The following is a 16,483-nucleotide window of genomic DNA, read 5'->3' as shown; positions in this document are numbered from 1 at the left end:
TTAACCTCTGGGTCTAAATGTATCTCCTTGTGTCTCTGTAGGTCTCTATGTGTCTCTGTGGTCCTTATTTGTCTCTCTTTATTTCTATGGGTCTCTATGTATCTCAATGAGTCTCTGTACCTGTACCTCTATGGGTTTCCGATATGGTCCACATCGTTTGGGTTTTGCAGCCACAAGAAAAGTAAAAACCTAACAATAATGTTAAAACATTCTCATCCATAACGTTTTACTACATTGCTATAAACAGTCATTACACTGCATATTATACACACACACGTAACTAACTAAAGACCGCAGCATTTTTTTTTCACCCAAAAATCCTTTCAAAATAAAAAGCCACAGCGATGTTTATCGGCACCGCGTGCGTTTCAGATGAAAAAAAAAAGAAATTGTGCAGGAATTAACAAAAAAAAAGACAGATGTGTGGTGGGAACCCAAAACTAAAAAGAACTCATGCGGTGGTCATCGTAGAATCGTTTACATTTTTCTTGTCCTCTCCCAGTGAGTCATCTCTGAAAGACGTTGCGAAAATCGTCGACTTTGAAAAGCCGCAGTTTAAGAGTTAATTAACGTATCATAGCCGAAACATGGGGCCTGTAAACGCTAGGCTTTTATCATCATTATCATCATCTGCTGCTGCTACTGATGGGGGTCTTTTAAGTCACGACAAACGCGTGCTATACAGTGGCAGAAAGAAATCGTATTTTGTTGCGAAACATATAATACACAAGCACACCTCGCTTAGCGCTCAAGATGCGCTCCTGGAGAAGTGAGCACTAATCGAATCAGCGCTAAAAGGGGTCGTTATATCATTGCTTATATGGGGATGTGTTCCCGACAGCGTTATTTATTTCGTATGAGCAATATACTCGGGCTTCATTGGGGCATCCGTAATAGTGCTAATAATACAGATGGTAAACACTATTTCGTAAATTTAAATAATAATGTCTTATAACAACGGTAAGTGTTTACTGTCCTAACGAAGACATTCTACTGTATGTTTCCTACAAGGCGGCGGTGGGAGACGAGGTTGTAGGAACTGCTGCACTTCAAATACGGGGTCACGTGACGTCCTTACCCCGTGCCCCGACTGGACATATGTGAAAAAGAGCTTCATAGCTCATCGGATTCCTCCGGTATAAATAATGATTCTGATCTGATTCTCAGAGAAAAGCTCCAGGACCTCCGTGACCTTAGCGATGCCCTCAGTCTAAATTTCAAGATGCAAGGTCTTTTAACATTGGGTTAAGCACGGGCATGTGAGTTCAACTGCTTTGTTTCATCAAACCCCTGTGTATTTGTGAACATAAAAACAATTACGATTGAGAACCAAAGGGGTGCAAGTCTGCAGTGAAGGTTAAGAACCACTGCTTTCGAGTGTGCAGCCTCCCGGCACCCATAACTTGCCACGCCGGTGGACGCCATCGAAACCAAAATTCTAATGAACGAATCGAATCGCTTTCCAGAACTGCGCGGCCAGCTCACGTCCCTCCAGCTCGCTCACGAGCTCGCGCCCCACCACGGCGCCCGGCCCGGACGGCGACGGCCCCGCGAGGCCTTCGGCCCGCAGCCCTGAGCTGCCCCCCCCTGCGGGTTCGGAGCGGCCGCCCGCGGCTCCTCTCCCCCCCGCCGCCTCCCCGCGACCGCCACCGCCGCCGCTGCCGGCGCAGCAGCAGCAGCAGGAGCAGCGGTGGCCGACGCCGCCGTTGGCACCGCCGTCGTCGATCCGGCGGCTGTCGGAGCACGTGGCGCTGGACCCACGCGGGGGCTTCGCGTGCGAGGACAGCCCCCGGCGCCGCCACCACTACGAGAACCCCGTCATGGAGCGTGAGTGGCGCGGCCGCGTGGGTAACGGTGACCGCTCCCCTCCTCGCCCACCACCCCCACCACGCCCCCCCCCTCCCACCAATGAACGCTTCGCAAGCCGGCGCCGCGGCGTAATACCTCGTGCCGCACAGAGGCAGCTGCCGCTTAGGGGGGCCCCTTGGCTAGACTGCAGCGGGGTTGATTCGATGCGAGGTGCCGTGGCTTTCTGAGGCATTCGAGCAAGTGCCTTGCGCGTGCTCATTCGTAAATCCTCATCTGTGGGTGTCTGTGTGAACCAATTGTTATTTCAGGACAGTCTACGCGAGTGCGGAGTTCGTTTCCATCATGTGCTCAGCGCACTTCTGAGAAGGGGCAGACATTCTGCTGTTACGCACTCGGAAGTTTTCGAAGATAAGAACGGAGCGCGGAAGAGGCGTTCTCCCGCGCAACTTGTCTCTCTGTTGTTGATTCGTTCAGTGACCGGTGCTTATGCAGCGAAGATTAAATTGCGTGAAATAATCCTGCTGCCGACAGCTCACCAGCTCCAGCTGACTGGAAAAGACTCTGTACAAATGAAATGGGCAGTCCCGATCGATCATTAATTCGATGTTAATCTGCCACGAGATTCAATTCTGTCCTGTATCACACATATTTCTCAAGGCAAGCTCGAGGGCAGAGCGAGCGGCTCGCAATCGCAAGGTTGCGAGTTCAAATCTTGGTGAGGGGTTGACGCAGCCCATCATTCCGCTGGATTCAATAAAATGAGTACCACTTTTTGGCTGAAGTCGCCAGCGGTTGTTCCATGGATATCCTCGACCCCACGATAGGAAATGTGAAATTCCCACCACTCGTCTCAGGGCTGTGAGCTGGAGATGATCTTCGCCGCAAATAGTCATTCGAGCAGGAAATCACTCTTGACTGCGTACGATTACCCACATCCTTAAAGCGTCCGCAAAAGTAGTGTCCGAAGTGTGGTGGAACTGTCCGTGTGTCTCCCCTCTCTCTCTCTCTGTCTGTCTCTCCTCTGTCTCTCTCTGTCATCTGTGTCTCTCTCTCTTTGTCTCACCTCTGTCTCTCCTCTGTCTCTCTTTGTCTCTCCTCTGTCTCTCCCATGTCTCTCCGCTAAGACTGAAAGCGCCAATGCGTGTTTCATTTTCAGGACAGGTGTCAACGCTCAGCCTGGGGCCCACGGGGACCGGCGGAGCCTCCGCCTACAGCCCCCCCAGCCACGACACTTCACAACAGGTGCGTGCCACCGCACACACACACACAGAGCCCGAAACACTATTACAACTCGATTCGTAAGAGCTGTTTTTTTTTAAAACAATGAAATCATTAACACGATTCGTGCTAACGATCGCTCATCACCACTGAAAACTCGTACCCATGCTGTGGAGAGCATAGAGAGCTCACTGCTGGCCACAGCGTAGGTATTGTACTGCACATCTATGCTCCCACATTTGCGCTATTCACGTTCATCAACCCCCGACGACGAGAGTGGTGAAGCATGGTAAAATAACTCCCACGCAATATTTATATACGTGTCATTACGTGCCTGCTATGTGTGCGTCAATTGACACCTTGGACATTGTTGCAAATGAGATTTTCCACCTCAAGGAATTTTCCAGGTGAAACTTATTCGGCGTGGGTGGAGGGCACTCATCCAGCAGCGGATCTAAAAAAATCCTCGACGCAAATAACAATAATAAGCGGTCTCCATGAGCCACGTGACCCGAGTCTGAGCTTGAGCTGCCGTCCCAGTGGCACATTTACGCATTATTATTATTATTTTTTTTTTGTCAACAAGAGTCAGACGTGAATTCTGGCCCCAGCTCAAATTTCCCATGGGCCGGTGTCGTTTCAGGGACTGGCCTAACAATTGACATCACCAGATCTACGTATGCATGTGAGCTGAACTTATTTCGCACCGTACGTAGCCAGCCGTGCCTAAATCGGCGGTGGCGTGAAGACTTTACTTCATTTCACACTTACCATTTTGTTAAAAATGGCAGAAAACCCGGTCGTGGCTTTTAACTCGCGATAATTTCCAGACAAGTCTTATCTCAGAAGTGTTTCTGGGAAAGCCGTGCCCATCTCACATGACCACGCGAGCAACTAGAGATATTATATAATGGTCCCGTTTTTTTTACCCACCCCAATTTGCCCTTCAACTCGAATGTTGGGGTAAATCAGGCCAACCCTTGTCAACTGGAGTTGGTTCCAGCCTGCTGTGTTTAATGACTACGCACATGCAATGCACGTCAGTGGATTGAAACTCAACATCCACACTAGGCATGGATCAGATCACCCTGCTCCCCACAGGCAGACTTTAAGATTATTATTTTTAATCCATTACTTTCATTTCTTTTATTCTACCGTCTAGTTTGTAGTCTTTTTCATTCTTTCCATCTCGTCTTCAAAGTTGTGCTCGCTCCATGAGCCTCAACGCAACTTTACGAATATGCACGTTAGTCGTCTGCCCTGTTTTGCATAGCTCATAAATAATATGAACATGCACACTTCACGCTGTATGCACGTATCGTGAGCATAAGAAGTTACTTTAAGCAATCAACCGGTGTGTGATTACATGCGAAATTCGCATACGTTACTCTGTTACCATGAAACCCACGGTATGCATTTATATTTATTTACCAAACCGCTAGGTTGATCCAATAAAATTATAATTTTGGTTTATATCTTCCCACTTGTTTAGCCAAGAAAGCCTTATTGAGTCTCAATACTCTTTGCTGAGGGGATCCTGTGAGGTTTTTGCAGTAGAGGGGCCGATGTCGCTGCTGTGTAATTGAGTAGGTCATATTTGCAGGTAACATTTCAACATTGGGATGTGTGGCCAATGCCAGTTCTATTTAGCTATGGGAGAGAACTAAATGACACAGAACAAACCCATGCAGAACAGGGGGAAGGACATCGAACCCAGGTTCTTCTTGCTTTGAGGAACAAGCATTAGCACGGCACCCACCCTGCGACCATTTAATTTAATAAGAGTGATCATGATGATTGTTTTTTACTCTTTTATCTGGCAACAAAACTGACACCTCTTTTTTTTTACAAGGAGTCATGTTTGCATAGACCACAATACCTGCAGTCATAACGCAAAAAGTGCGCCTTTTGGCGTCATCTGGTCCAACACCATGTGAGACTAGGCTCTAAGGAAAGCTGTCTCGGGTGTGGACCAATCAACTTCAAGGACAGTGCATATATTATCAGAGTTATGTTTTTTGTTTGCATTATGACTGCAGGTATTGTGGTCTATGCAAACATGACTCCTTGTAAAAAAAAGGCGTCAGTTTTGTTGCCAGATAAAAGGGTAAAAAAACAATTATCATATTTTTTACTGCCAAATGAGGTTCCAAGAGTGATCATAATTATAATGCGCCACTAATTTACCCAAGAAAGTCTTTCTGAGTGTCAAGCCTCCTTACTAGGAGGCTTTCGACTCTTGACTTGTGCTCAACTCCGTGAATGAGAATTTGGCTTTCACGTGGGAGGAGGCCGGAGAAACCTGAGAGGACCCACCAGGTGCACGAAGGGGCATCGCTCACGCACACCATCTCCTGGCCGCACCTCGCAACCCCATGCCTACAACACCTGGCAAAGCCCGGGGCAAGCCCTGGCCACCCCCATCCAAGGACTGACCCGACTCAAACCTGCTTAGCTTCCATTTGGCATGACTTGCTTGGAGTTCAGATGAGATTGCAGGTGCGTTGGTTTTGACCTCGAACCCCGGTTGCTGAGCACAGGGCCCAAAGGCCCAAAACATTAAGGGGCCAGCAGCAAACAGCACCATCAACGACGTAATAGATGAGAGTGAACCCGTTTCTTGAATTTTGCGATGTTATGAGCTCGAGAAAAGTGACAACGATGATGGGAGGGCATTCCAGAGGGCAGCAGTGCGAGGGAAGGAACAGAATGAGAAGCGTTGTGGCCTGCGGTGCGGCGGTGGTGGTTGTGTGGATAAGATGGGTGGAGGAATGAGTGAGTGAGTGAAGCGAGAGTATGAGTGACGAGAAGGTGACTGACCGCTGGCGAGCGAGCGACAGGAGTGAATTAGCAAGTGCTGCATCATCGATCAACCTGGCCGCATGACGTTTGGTTAATCCCGATGCTGTTAACCGAGACTAAACTAAACTTTTTTTTATTCTACCACGTGTATATATCTCTTTTTCAGACGCGACCTGGCTATCACAAATGATAGCTCGACGAAGAGACTGGATTCATACTTCGATTTAAAGCTTTCGTGACTGCAGGGATTCATCTTCTTGGTTCTTTCGGTAAAGTCACGTAGAAGGGAAGTAATAAAATAATAATGTTTTATTTTTATTATTTTATTACTTCCCTTCTACGTGACTTTACCGAAAGAACCGAGAAAACTGGATTCATACTCTTAGGGTTTTTTTTCGGTAAAGTCACGTAGGAAAAAAATAATGATAAAATAATAATAATAGATGAAAATAACTAAATTAAATCACGACGTTTCGGAGGCAACACACGCTTCCTTCATCAGGTGTAAAAAAAGGCACGGCAAAATAACTGTAGTGGGAGTTATTTGTGATGGGACATTTGTTATATAGGGTAAGAGGAGGGGGAGGAGCCAATAAATGTCCCATCAAAAATAACTCTCACTACATCTTCTTGGTTCTTTCGGTAAAGTCACGTAGAATGGAAATAATAAAATAATAAAAATAAAACATAATAAAATAATTCTCACGACGTTTCGGCTACAACGCAAGCAGCCGTCCTCAGGTGAAGAACAGGTCTGTCGAGACGACAGACCAGTTATTTTGCTGTGCCTTTTTCACACCCGATGAAGGAAGCTTGTGTTGCCTCCGAAACGTCGTGATTTAATTTAGTTATTTTCATTTATTATTATATTATCATAATAATGTTTTTACCTACGTGACTTTACCGAAAAAAAACTAAGAGTATGAATCCTTGCAGTGGCGAAAGCTTCAAATCTAGACAGGATGTAGGGTCAGCTTTGTAATGTCTCAGCACTGTCTTTCACATGCGGTCAGTTGAGCTCTTTGGGCTATTTCAGAATCCACGTATTCTATCTCGCTTTCGTTATTTAACCTTCATTAGTTTTTCGAATAATTACGTGAACAGTTTTCAAAGGGAAATTGTCGGTCAATTCTTTTTTTTTTTGCTTTGCAATTTATAGGCCATGAATTGCAGTTTTTGAAATTTTGTGGTTGCACATTGCTGGTTCATAAAATAATTTGCATCAGCCAAGGCTAACCTATTTTTCTTCCACCGCAACACACATTGCTGCATAACAGCTTGGGACATAAAAACAAGCGCGGAATAACGCGTTATCGTTTGCAGCCCATGAACCTTGTAGATAAATGCATCGCCTATGAGCCTGACCTTAAATGAAATCGACCGCTTGTGACTTAGGTAACGTGTTTTAGCGTATTTCACAAAATGTATGGATAACAAAATTCCTCACAACATTTTCGGGCCTCAAATTCTTCCACACAAAAACAGAATCTGCCCGCATAAATGTACGGTTTAAAAATATTTCGCGGGTGACAAATTTAAGAACATTTTCAAGCGACGGGGCTGTCGTTCATGCACCGCACCATAATCCGCGCTATTGGACATCTGTGACTACTGGCCATCTGTGAAAAAGAGCTTATTAGCTCATCGAATTTCTCCAGGATTAATACAATTCTGATTCTGAAAGGTTCTCATCCCGGCGGCCCGAGTCCAATTCCCGGCCATGGATAAATCAGCGGCGAGTGATATCGGAACAATTCCTGTGCCCCCTCCACTTATCACCAACCCTTGCTGACCTGCATGGTGACATGTGTTTAAACAAACAGCTGATGACCGACACAGCACACAAATATAGTTTGAGGTTCATGAGTGGAGAAATGTTAGTTGTATACACAAAAGAGTAACGTTTTCAGTCTGCACTTTGGCAGTATGAAGGTTCTTGAATAGAAACATCCAGGCGTTGATTGACAAAGCACTGGAAATTATAATCATCATCACCCATGGTTAATCCACTGCTGGATGAAGGCCTCCCCAGGCCACCACCACCACCTCTCACCATTCCTTTGATGCAAGAATCCGCCCAGCACCTGCACACGAACTGAATTCATCGCTCCATCTCTTCAATAGACTTCCTCTTGGAAGCTTCCCACTGCTCGACCGCCACTCCGTTATTATTATTGACCATCGTCTGTCATCCCTTCTAGCGGCCTGTGCCTGCTCACTCGTCTGATGTCATTGATGGATACATCTACCCATGGTTCTGCAGGGAGCACAAATGGTGGGCACGAGCGTCTGAGCGAAGCTGCCCCTGCAGCAACGTTTAACTCGGGAGCAAACATCCTTGACATGGATTCTGAGTCAACCCTGCATCAGACGGCCCTAATAAACTCGGCCCACAATAATGTAAAATGGATTTATTATGGCATCAGCTGGCTCTGAGCCTTTAATGGCTTGCTTGTCTGTCTGTGGTTAACGAGTCTCGATCTCTGTTTGCCGTTCAATCTTTCACGGGTTTCACCCAAGCCCAAACAAAACTCAAGAAAGCGAGATAACGTAGTGCTTGTGCACACCACGTGTCCTACCAACATTGCCAGCGGGAGCTCTGCTAAAACAGCGACAATGAGCTGGTGGCTTTTGTTTATAGGTGAGCAGAGGGCGGCCATTTTTGTTTCAGCACGTGGCGTTTTTTGTTTTTCGCTGCGTTCCGTTTTACGGAGGCTTGTTAAAAATATTGAAAGTGGGAAGTTTTGCTATTTTGTTTTACTTTTCTTCGGAATGGCAATCAACGATATCTTTGTTGGTCCGTTGAGCAGCATTGAGAGACAGCAGAGAGACAGCAGAGTCTCTCTGCTGTTTCTCATTCCAGTTAAAATCGACTGGGAAGCACCACCTGTCCACGGTCACTAAGCATTGGCCACTGAGCAATAGCCGATTTTTCCATCACTTTTACAATAGCCATTGTTGTTATTGTCATGTAAAAGTTAAAGGCAAAGGTGCAGTTCTGCAACTGCTTGCTTACTGCGACTGCTGGCAGAAGGGCCACCACTAGAAGGCGTTCTAGAGAGCCCCTCTATAATGGATTGTGCTTAGACGGCTGACCGCCATGCATACAACAGGTTGTTATAGGCTATGGGGGCTACCTTGTGGCCAGCAGAGGACAGTGCGGCTTCATGCCTTGACCAGCCCTTGCTGAGCAGCGTGGTCGTGTACGGCCAAACAACCCCCAAGAGCCGCCAGGTGTGAGGACGACCTCGTCCAGTCGTTGATTGACAAACGGGATCGTTTCAGCCACTAGAGGCCGCTATCATTCACCGCAGTGTTGAAAAGGGAATCGACTGTTAAAACCGACCACATGCTGCGGGAAGGAGCCCTTCCATCCAAGCAGTGGATTGACAAAACGAGGCTGTGCACGTACGCACACGCGGCACAACACTTGCAGGGGGAAATGCCACCAAAGGCACGGGGTGGGTGGGGGGGTAAGCGTGGCACGCGTTTCTAAACCCGCGGAAGATTCCCATCGTAATGTTGTCTCTCGCTCGACATCCATTGAGATTTGCGCAAGGGGTATAGCTCCTTCATGGCCTCTCTGTTTTGTTTTTGCTTGCGTGGGACAGAAATACTTAGACGCACGCCTGCCGGCCGTCCGTCATCAGCCAACTCCAGTTCGTCCGTGTGCTGCTTCTGGTTAGCGTCGCGAGCTTCTGTATTCTTAACAATGTTAGTAAACTTGGAGGCAGCCACGCAGGGCAGGAGGTGGCGGCGTGGGGAGGGGGGGGGGGGCATGTCCCGCGTAGTGCCATGGGAGAAGGTGAGACAGCTGCCATCCTCAACCCCCAAGGGAAATCTACCCCCGCCACTGCCCCTCACCCTAATGCCCCCCACCCCCAGTTACCCCGATGCTTCCCTTCGACTGCCGCCACCCCATCGCGAGGGACGGAAGAACTGCGTTTGCAGAAGCCCACGGCTAGGAGAAAACCAAAAAGTGCCGTTTGGTTTACGTGCCCTTCTGCTAGCTCGAGGCTGTCACGGCTATCGAGTTCATTTGTTGAACCAAAGGTGGCAGCTCGAGACGCCCTGTTGCACAGACGAGTGGAGTCTGCTAGCATGGCGGGTACGTTGTTGCTGTGTGATTTTTGCCCAATTAAGTGATTTGTGAGTACGCAAAATCGTCAAACGTGCAACATTTGGGGCGGGATCTGTGGCATCCTTTTTGAAATTACATCGCTAGGATGTTTACAACGTTCGCCCTGACAGCGTGGTTAATACACCCACGGTATTAACCAGGGTGGCCGCTGGGTTGGAACCACGAACGTTTGCAAGGCATCCAATGAGTGCATAGTACAGATTCTTTTTTTTTAGAATGATTGAAAAAAATCCGTAAATTTTGAACCACGATAGACATTTTTGAACGATCCAAAAATGTGCTGTGACATCACTTTTGTGTTTTTCCTGCATGTTGAAAATAAAACTTTTCACATTTAAAATAATGGCATTTGGCGCATAAACAAAGTGGCAAAAAAAATTTAGTCCCAAAAAATGTGAAAAAAATCTCGCGTAAAAACCTCATCCTGGAGCGCGTAAACCTTTCGTATCACTTGCCCGTGAGAGTTTCATTATCCAAATTACTCAGCGCAGTGGCGAAAACAAAAACCCACCCATTTACCTGCGTGGCATGTACCACGTGACCATTGGCAGTTGTGTGCGTGTTGTGTGTGTGTCTCTCGGTGTGTCGTTTGTTTGCTGTGGCCGCGCCACGTTCCTGCACCCATCTCGCGCGTCCGCCATCCACGCACTTTGCACCCCACGGGCGAAAGCTCCGCGCCAGATGCGAGGTTCGCCGTCGTAGCCGCCGTGTGACCGATCCACCGCTCCACCCCGCCCCCCCCCCCAACGGGGGTAGCCGCCGTACGCGCTGCCGCACCAATCCCTTCATTAGCGATGGGGCCGGCAAAGCCAGCGGGTCCGTGGGACAGGCCGCTAATCCCTGGAAAAAAAAGAAACCACACACGCGCACACGTGGGCCGCCACCCACACGTCTCCGTCCGTGATAAGAGATGACGCGCCATGTATATAGGTGGTGTAACGACAACAGAAAAAAGGCAAAGGTGCAGCCCTGCAGTTTTCTTGCTCACCTATTTTCTGGCAGAAACGCCTTCTCGAGAGAAGAGGCAGCTCGAAAGAAACTTCCTCCTCCAGAGAGGGGGTTTTTGGCCTACTCTTCCACCCTGGCCAGATATCTTGCACGATAGGTGGGAGTACCCATGGGTTTGACCTGCCCGATCGACTGTTGGCGTACCCGCATATACGACACTGCTCAGTTGGAACGCTTGAAAAAAAAACACGTGATATCGAACCGTGGGCCCCTGGGTTGCAGATCCAACGGTGCTATCCATTGCGCCGACAGGGCAGCATCCCCACATACACACAGCACCCCCACGTACACACAGCATGCCCACGTACACACAGCATGCCCACGTACACACAGCATGCCCACGTACACACAGCATGCCCACGTACACACAGCATGCCCACGTACACACAGCATGCCCACGTGCGTACAGGGGTGTTCATATCCCCGCATTGCTGGCCCATTGTTTTGCTGCGCAGATGTCTGTCGCGTTTCTAATTTGCCCTCATTGTTTACGATCATTTTTGTGTGTGTGTCTGTGTGTGTCTCTGTGTGTGTCTCTGTGTATGTGTGTGTGTATGTGTGTCTGTCTGTTTGTGTGTTTGCACGCCGCTTCCTCCATCCGCTGTAATTAATTATTTTTCTCCTTTTTTTGTTTCTTTTTCTTTTATTTTTTTGCTTCTTAGGCTGTGCAGCTTACATCTTACAAAGCGACAGGTAACACCCCCCCCCGACCCCCCCTCCCCCCCGTGCACAAACTACAAATCGCTCAAAATCTAACTCTGCCAAAAGCAGGGCCGTACCCTCGGGTACACGACTAATTGGGGGCGACCGTCCTGGGCCCCGCGCTTTGGGGGGTGGTGGGGGTATGGGGCGGCGCTTCGACGTCACAGTGCCAGATACTTCCGGTTTAGTTTAGAAGGCCTTGGAGGGGCCCACACAGTGGGGGGTTGCCCCGGGCCCCCGTACCCCCCCCCCCCCCCCGATGGACGATCCTGTCGGAGAGCTTTCTCAGCACCACGGATGGTCGCTGAAATCGCCCCCCTCCCACTCACCTTCCGCCCCCACACCTGCACTTTAATGATTGTTCACATTCCACGGCGAGGATTCGGATCAAGATTCCATGGGTTTTTTTGTTGCTATTGCTGTGGCTTCAGTCTGCTTCGCGCCATCGCCCGCTTGCTGCTTCTTGAGCTGTAAGAATAACATGTTCAGTCGTGTTCATACAGATGTTTGTTTTCATATCCGGTACCAGCTTCTCAAAAACATATAATTTGGATACACAATCTTCCCAATGATGATGCAAGTGTCACCACCACATTTTGCAGCGTCTCGAGATGTTGTTTGCATGTTGATGCTACGTAAATGCAGATTGTGTTGCACTGATTGTGTTGTGTTCAATGTGTGTATGCATTGAATGTTCCTACGTATTCAATGTATGGAATGTGCCTATATATGAAATGTGCCTGTGTATTCAATGTTTTGTTACGTGTTGAATGTGCCTTTGTATTCAATGTGCCTATGTATTCAGTGTGTTGTATTGAATGTGCCTATATATGAAATGTGCCTGTGTATTCGATGTGTTGTATATGTTGTCATGAATGTGCCGAGGTATTGAATGCGTTGTATTGTTTCGACTGAATATGCCTATGCATTGACTGTGTTTGTTGTGTCGTATTGTACTGCATTGAATGTGCGTGCCTATCACCAAATCACCTGGAACCCGCCGGATCCCTCTTTAGCCCTCGGAAGCTAAGCAGGCTTTAGCCTGGATAGAGCCTGGATGGCCGACCACCACGCGTAAGACAGGTGCAGTCGGCACTGTGGGCAAGATAGGTCAGGGCAGCACAATCCATTGTTCTTCTGTACTCACCTCGCCTTCACCAACCGGCGCTGACCAGCGTGGTGAAGTGTGGTCAAACAAACCCTCAGTGCCTGCAAGGCGTTGGGGGGGGGCTCTCTCATCTAGCGGCGGATTGACAAATTGGCCTGCACGTGTGCGCACGCGTGGAATCTGGGCACCTCTAGTGGGCTGTAAGGATCACGTGTGCCGTATTATTGCCCACGCGGTACGATGCATGTGCGTCGTATTTTCGAGGTATCGCTCTTAACCGCTGCGTGTAATGCATCGTCGCTAAACTGCCACCGTCGCTCCACGTGGCAAATGGACTTTGTGTACAGGGCGTGCGTGGGTTTTTTTGTTGTTGTCTTTTTTGTCTTTTCGTTCGACGGCAACGGCTGAACGGGGAAAGGCTCGTGGGCAAACGGGCTTCCAGCCAACGGGAGGCGAAGTAGGGTGCGGAGTGTAATTGCGAGGCAGGGCTTTGGAAAGTCACGTGGAATAATTGTCATTCTCAGAAGCGACCTGGCCACAAATGATAGCTCAACGAAATGGCTTATCGTCGTGTGCAAATGTATAGCAGCAGCAGCAGCAGCCACATACTCTAAACGCACGTTTATAAGTTGCGCCGGATGTCGCGTGTGTAGGCGGTGCAATTGCGCCGGTGCCAACAGGGACACGTGGCCCAGGGCACCGGGCTACCTCGAAGGGGACGAGGAGGTGGGGGTGCAGTGGGGGGGGGGCGCGGAGAGGTCGTGAATCGGACAATAGTTTGGCCCCATTTCACTCCTTACACCAGGGGGCCCTTACCAACCCGCACAACAACGCTACGCGCAGACGGGTGTCGCACATCAACACAAAAACACACACACTCAGAAAACAACCTCTGGCCAGCTACTCGAGCCTTAGACATACGAATGCAAAAACCAGGCCACACGCACAGCGCGGCTCTCGTTTTCACCCAACACGCGTGTGCGGAACGGGGACGCTTTTGTACTTTGTTTGCAGACGCGCACGCGTGACAAGTTTCACGTCTGCGTGCAAAGAAAGGTAACTGGATGCGGTGCCGTGCGCTCGCCGGTGGGGGAGGGGCGACGTCCTATTCCTCGCCCCGACGCGAGCTCCGCGGCGACGCGAGACGGCAGAGAATCTGGCGACTGCGTGGGGTTATAACGGTTGTGTGCGTGTGTGTGCACGTTGAACTTCTTTCGCACCGCTACCTAGCCGACCGTGCTCGTCGGAGGTGTGGGGGAAATGACATCAAACTAAAGACAAAAAGCAGTTCTAAAGAAATTAGTTTTCAATCTAGATGATGATTCAAAAATGCACAGCTCCCTCCGGCTTCCGAATATCGGGAGGAAGAGCGTTCCAGACGGCCGCACGGAAGCGCGTCTGAAAGCGCCACGTGGTGCGGTGACCGTCGTCTTTGTCCGCTGCGAGGAAGGCGGCCGGAGTTCGCGTGATGCTTGATGCTCCTTGACGACATCATCCAACTTCTTGGTTCTTTCGGTAAAGTCACGTAGAAGGGAAGTAATTAAATAATAAAAATAAAACATAATAAAATAATTCTCACGACGTTTCGGCCACAACGCAAGCAGCCGTCCTCAGGTGAAGACCAGGTCTGTCGAGGAGACAGCGTCTGGATGAAAAGCTTTTCATTATTTTTATTTTATTATTTTATTACTTCCCTTCTACGTGACTTTACCGAAAGAACTAAGAACATGAATCTCTGCAGTCACGAAAGCTTTAAATAGAGATCATCCAAGTATTGCACCGAACGTTCGATTCGAACGTCGGGGCTATTTAACCTCCTGACCCACCCCCATGCGCAGTAGTTCTATGGAAAAACTAATTTGGTGCATCGCTCTCTGGTGCGCTGCCGGCTTGTACCGCGCGCTGTTCGACGTTTCGCGATACGCGAAGCGTCGTGCCGCCCGGGCATCGTCCCGAACAGCACTCGGTTCAACCAGATACCGCGTCGGTGATATGTCAAAACAATTATATGTATGAAATCAAGTTGCCATCCACACGCGATTTAAATTCATATTTTCTCGCAGGTTCCCGCAAAAACACAAAAAAACCAGCCGTGACTAGCATTCGTATTTTTGGACGCTGGCCGCGATAGTTATTTTGCAGCAGTGAAACAGAATAAATTCAAGAAGTAGGCAATCGTTGAGTGCTCGGAAAAGAAGAAGAGTGATCGTCAACGTTTCCGCGTTGTACGGTTGAAGGTCTATTGACCGCAGTGTTCTTCATTTTGTCCGGTGATTTGCATTCACTCCCCGAGTGTTGTTCACAAGCGCACACGGCTGCTGATCTTGCTGCTGCTACTGCAGCAGCAGCAACCGCCACTGCTAAAGCTCACAACATCCTCAATCGAGATGCAAAATTCGACTTCACGTCTGACCAGGTGGACACTCGTCGCGATAACGAGTTTCACTTTGCGAGGGAGACGTTTCAAAATGAAACGCGCGTGAACGCGTCCGTGGATTAGCGGTTCGTGCGTTGGTATTATAAATCGTTCTGGGCTACCCCTATGTTGACTCAGCCTTAAAAGACTACCTTGTTGCAAACATCAGCATCGTACTTTGCGACCCTGCGGATTTACGCGGTAAGCTGCCGCTTTTCAAACTTTTTATCGGCGTACCACCCGCCTTGCAAAATCAACCACACCAATTCGTGAACATTGACATTTCCTTCTAACGCATTTTTCCTCGGAACTTTGCAATGCGGTTAAAGGGAATCAAGATCGGCAGGCTCCCCGCACGCATCCATAGGGCTCGCAGAGCGTGCAGCACTGGGCCAGGCACCGGCGAGCCAAGCGCGGTGCTGGCCACACTGCCACTTCGTACGCCGCGCCGTCCCGAGCAGAAAAAAAACAAATCATCGCGTTCGTCAATAAAGCCGTGGCCTTAAACGCCAAAAAAAGATATTGACAATAGGGGACATTTGGGGCTAATGGCCCTTCTGCATAGCATACGATGTCCAGTGGTATTGACACAAATGCTCTGAGCTTGATGTTCTATGCGCTTGTGCACCATTGGCCACGCGGTATCGTCAAATAATGTGTCCATAATAGTGTCGGCTAACAGCACTCGCCCCAGCGGTCTATGGTTATATGGTGGGGGAGGAGGGGGGATCTTTCTCTACACAAGCATGCCGACATGCATGTAACCTGCTGTACAAACAGCCACCTTATTTCAGACTTTGTTCGTTGTCCCGATATCGTGACGGCTCAACGTCCCTTTAAAGCCCCCCCCCTGCCACCATCCCACCCTGCCCCCCCCCCCCCTAGCTGCCGTCACGAATTTTCGGCATTCCATTCGCTGCGCTATTGGACCACAGATTGCGCACTGTGCAAATGGCCCCATGCATGAGCTCTGCTCTGCGTCGGTGGCGAGATGTTAAATCCTTCGCCTCGTATGCAGGAGGTCGTCGGTTTCAATCCCGACCCTGACGCCTGTTGTATATTTGGAGTTTTTTGTGTCTCTCACTCCATGGATGTATCTCCGGGTCCCTCCGGGTTTTTTTTCCCCCTTCACATTGAGAATCAACATCACGCCGTTTTAGAGTATTTGGCTTGCTATACGTGTCCACGTGATAAGTCACTTCGTTGAGCCATCATTTGTGGCCAGGTTGCTTCTGAAAAAGAGTTACATAGCTCAGTGGGCCTTACCTGGTTTAAAACA

At 49.0% G+C, this 16,483-nt stretch overlaps 1 protein-coding gene across 1 annotated transcript in view; it reads left to right on the top strand.

Annotated features, from left to right (window-relative positions):
- The window catches only part of ADGRD2 (adhesion G protein-coupled receptor D2), a 79,696-nt gene that overhangs the window by 54,043 nt on the left and 9,170 nt on the right, over positions 1 to 16,483 (top strand). Inside the window, exons 23-24 of the mRNA XM_078603670.1 lie at positions 1,467 to 1,827; positions 2,966 to 3,051. Of these exons, the coding sequence (XP_078459796.1) occupies positions 1,467 to 1,827; positions 2,966 to 3,051 (447 nt within the window). The remainder of the gene's footprint in view (positions 1 to 1,466; positions 1,828 to 2,965; positions 3,052 to 16,483) is intronic.

This window comes from Lampetra planeri, chromosome 20 (assembly GCF_965212315.1).
Source record: "Lampetra planeri chromosome 20, kcLamPlan1.2.h2, whole genome shotgun sequence".
NCBI classification, from domain to species: domain Eukaryota; kingdom Metazoa; phylum Chordata; class Hyperoartia; order Petromyzontiformes; family Petromyzontidae; genus Lampetra; species Lampetra planeri.
This window is presented reverse-complemented; position numbering and strand designations above follow the sequence as displayed.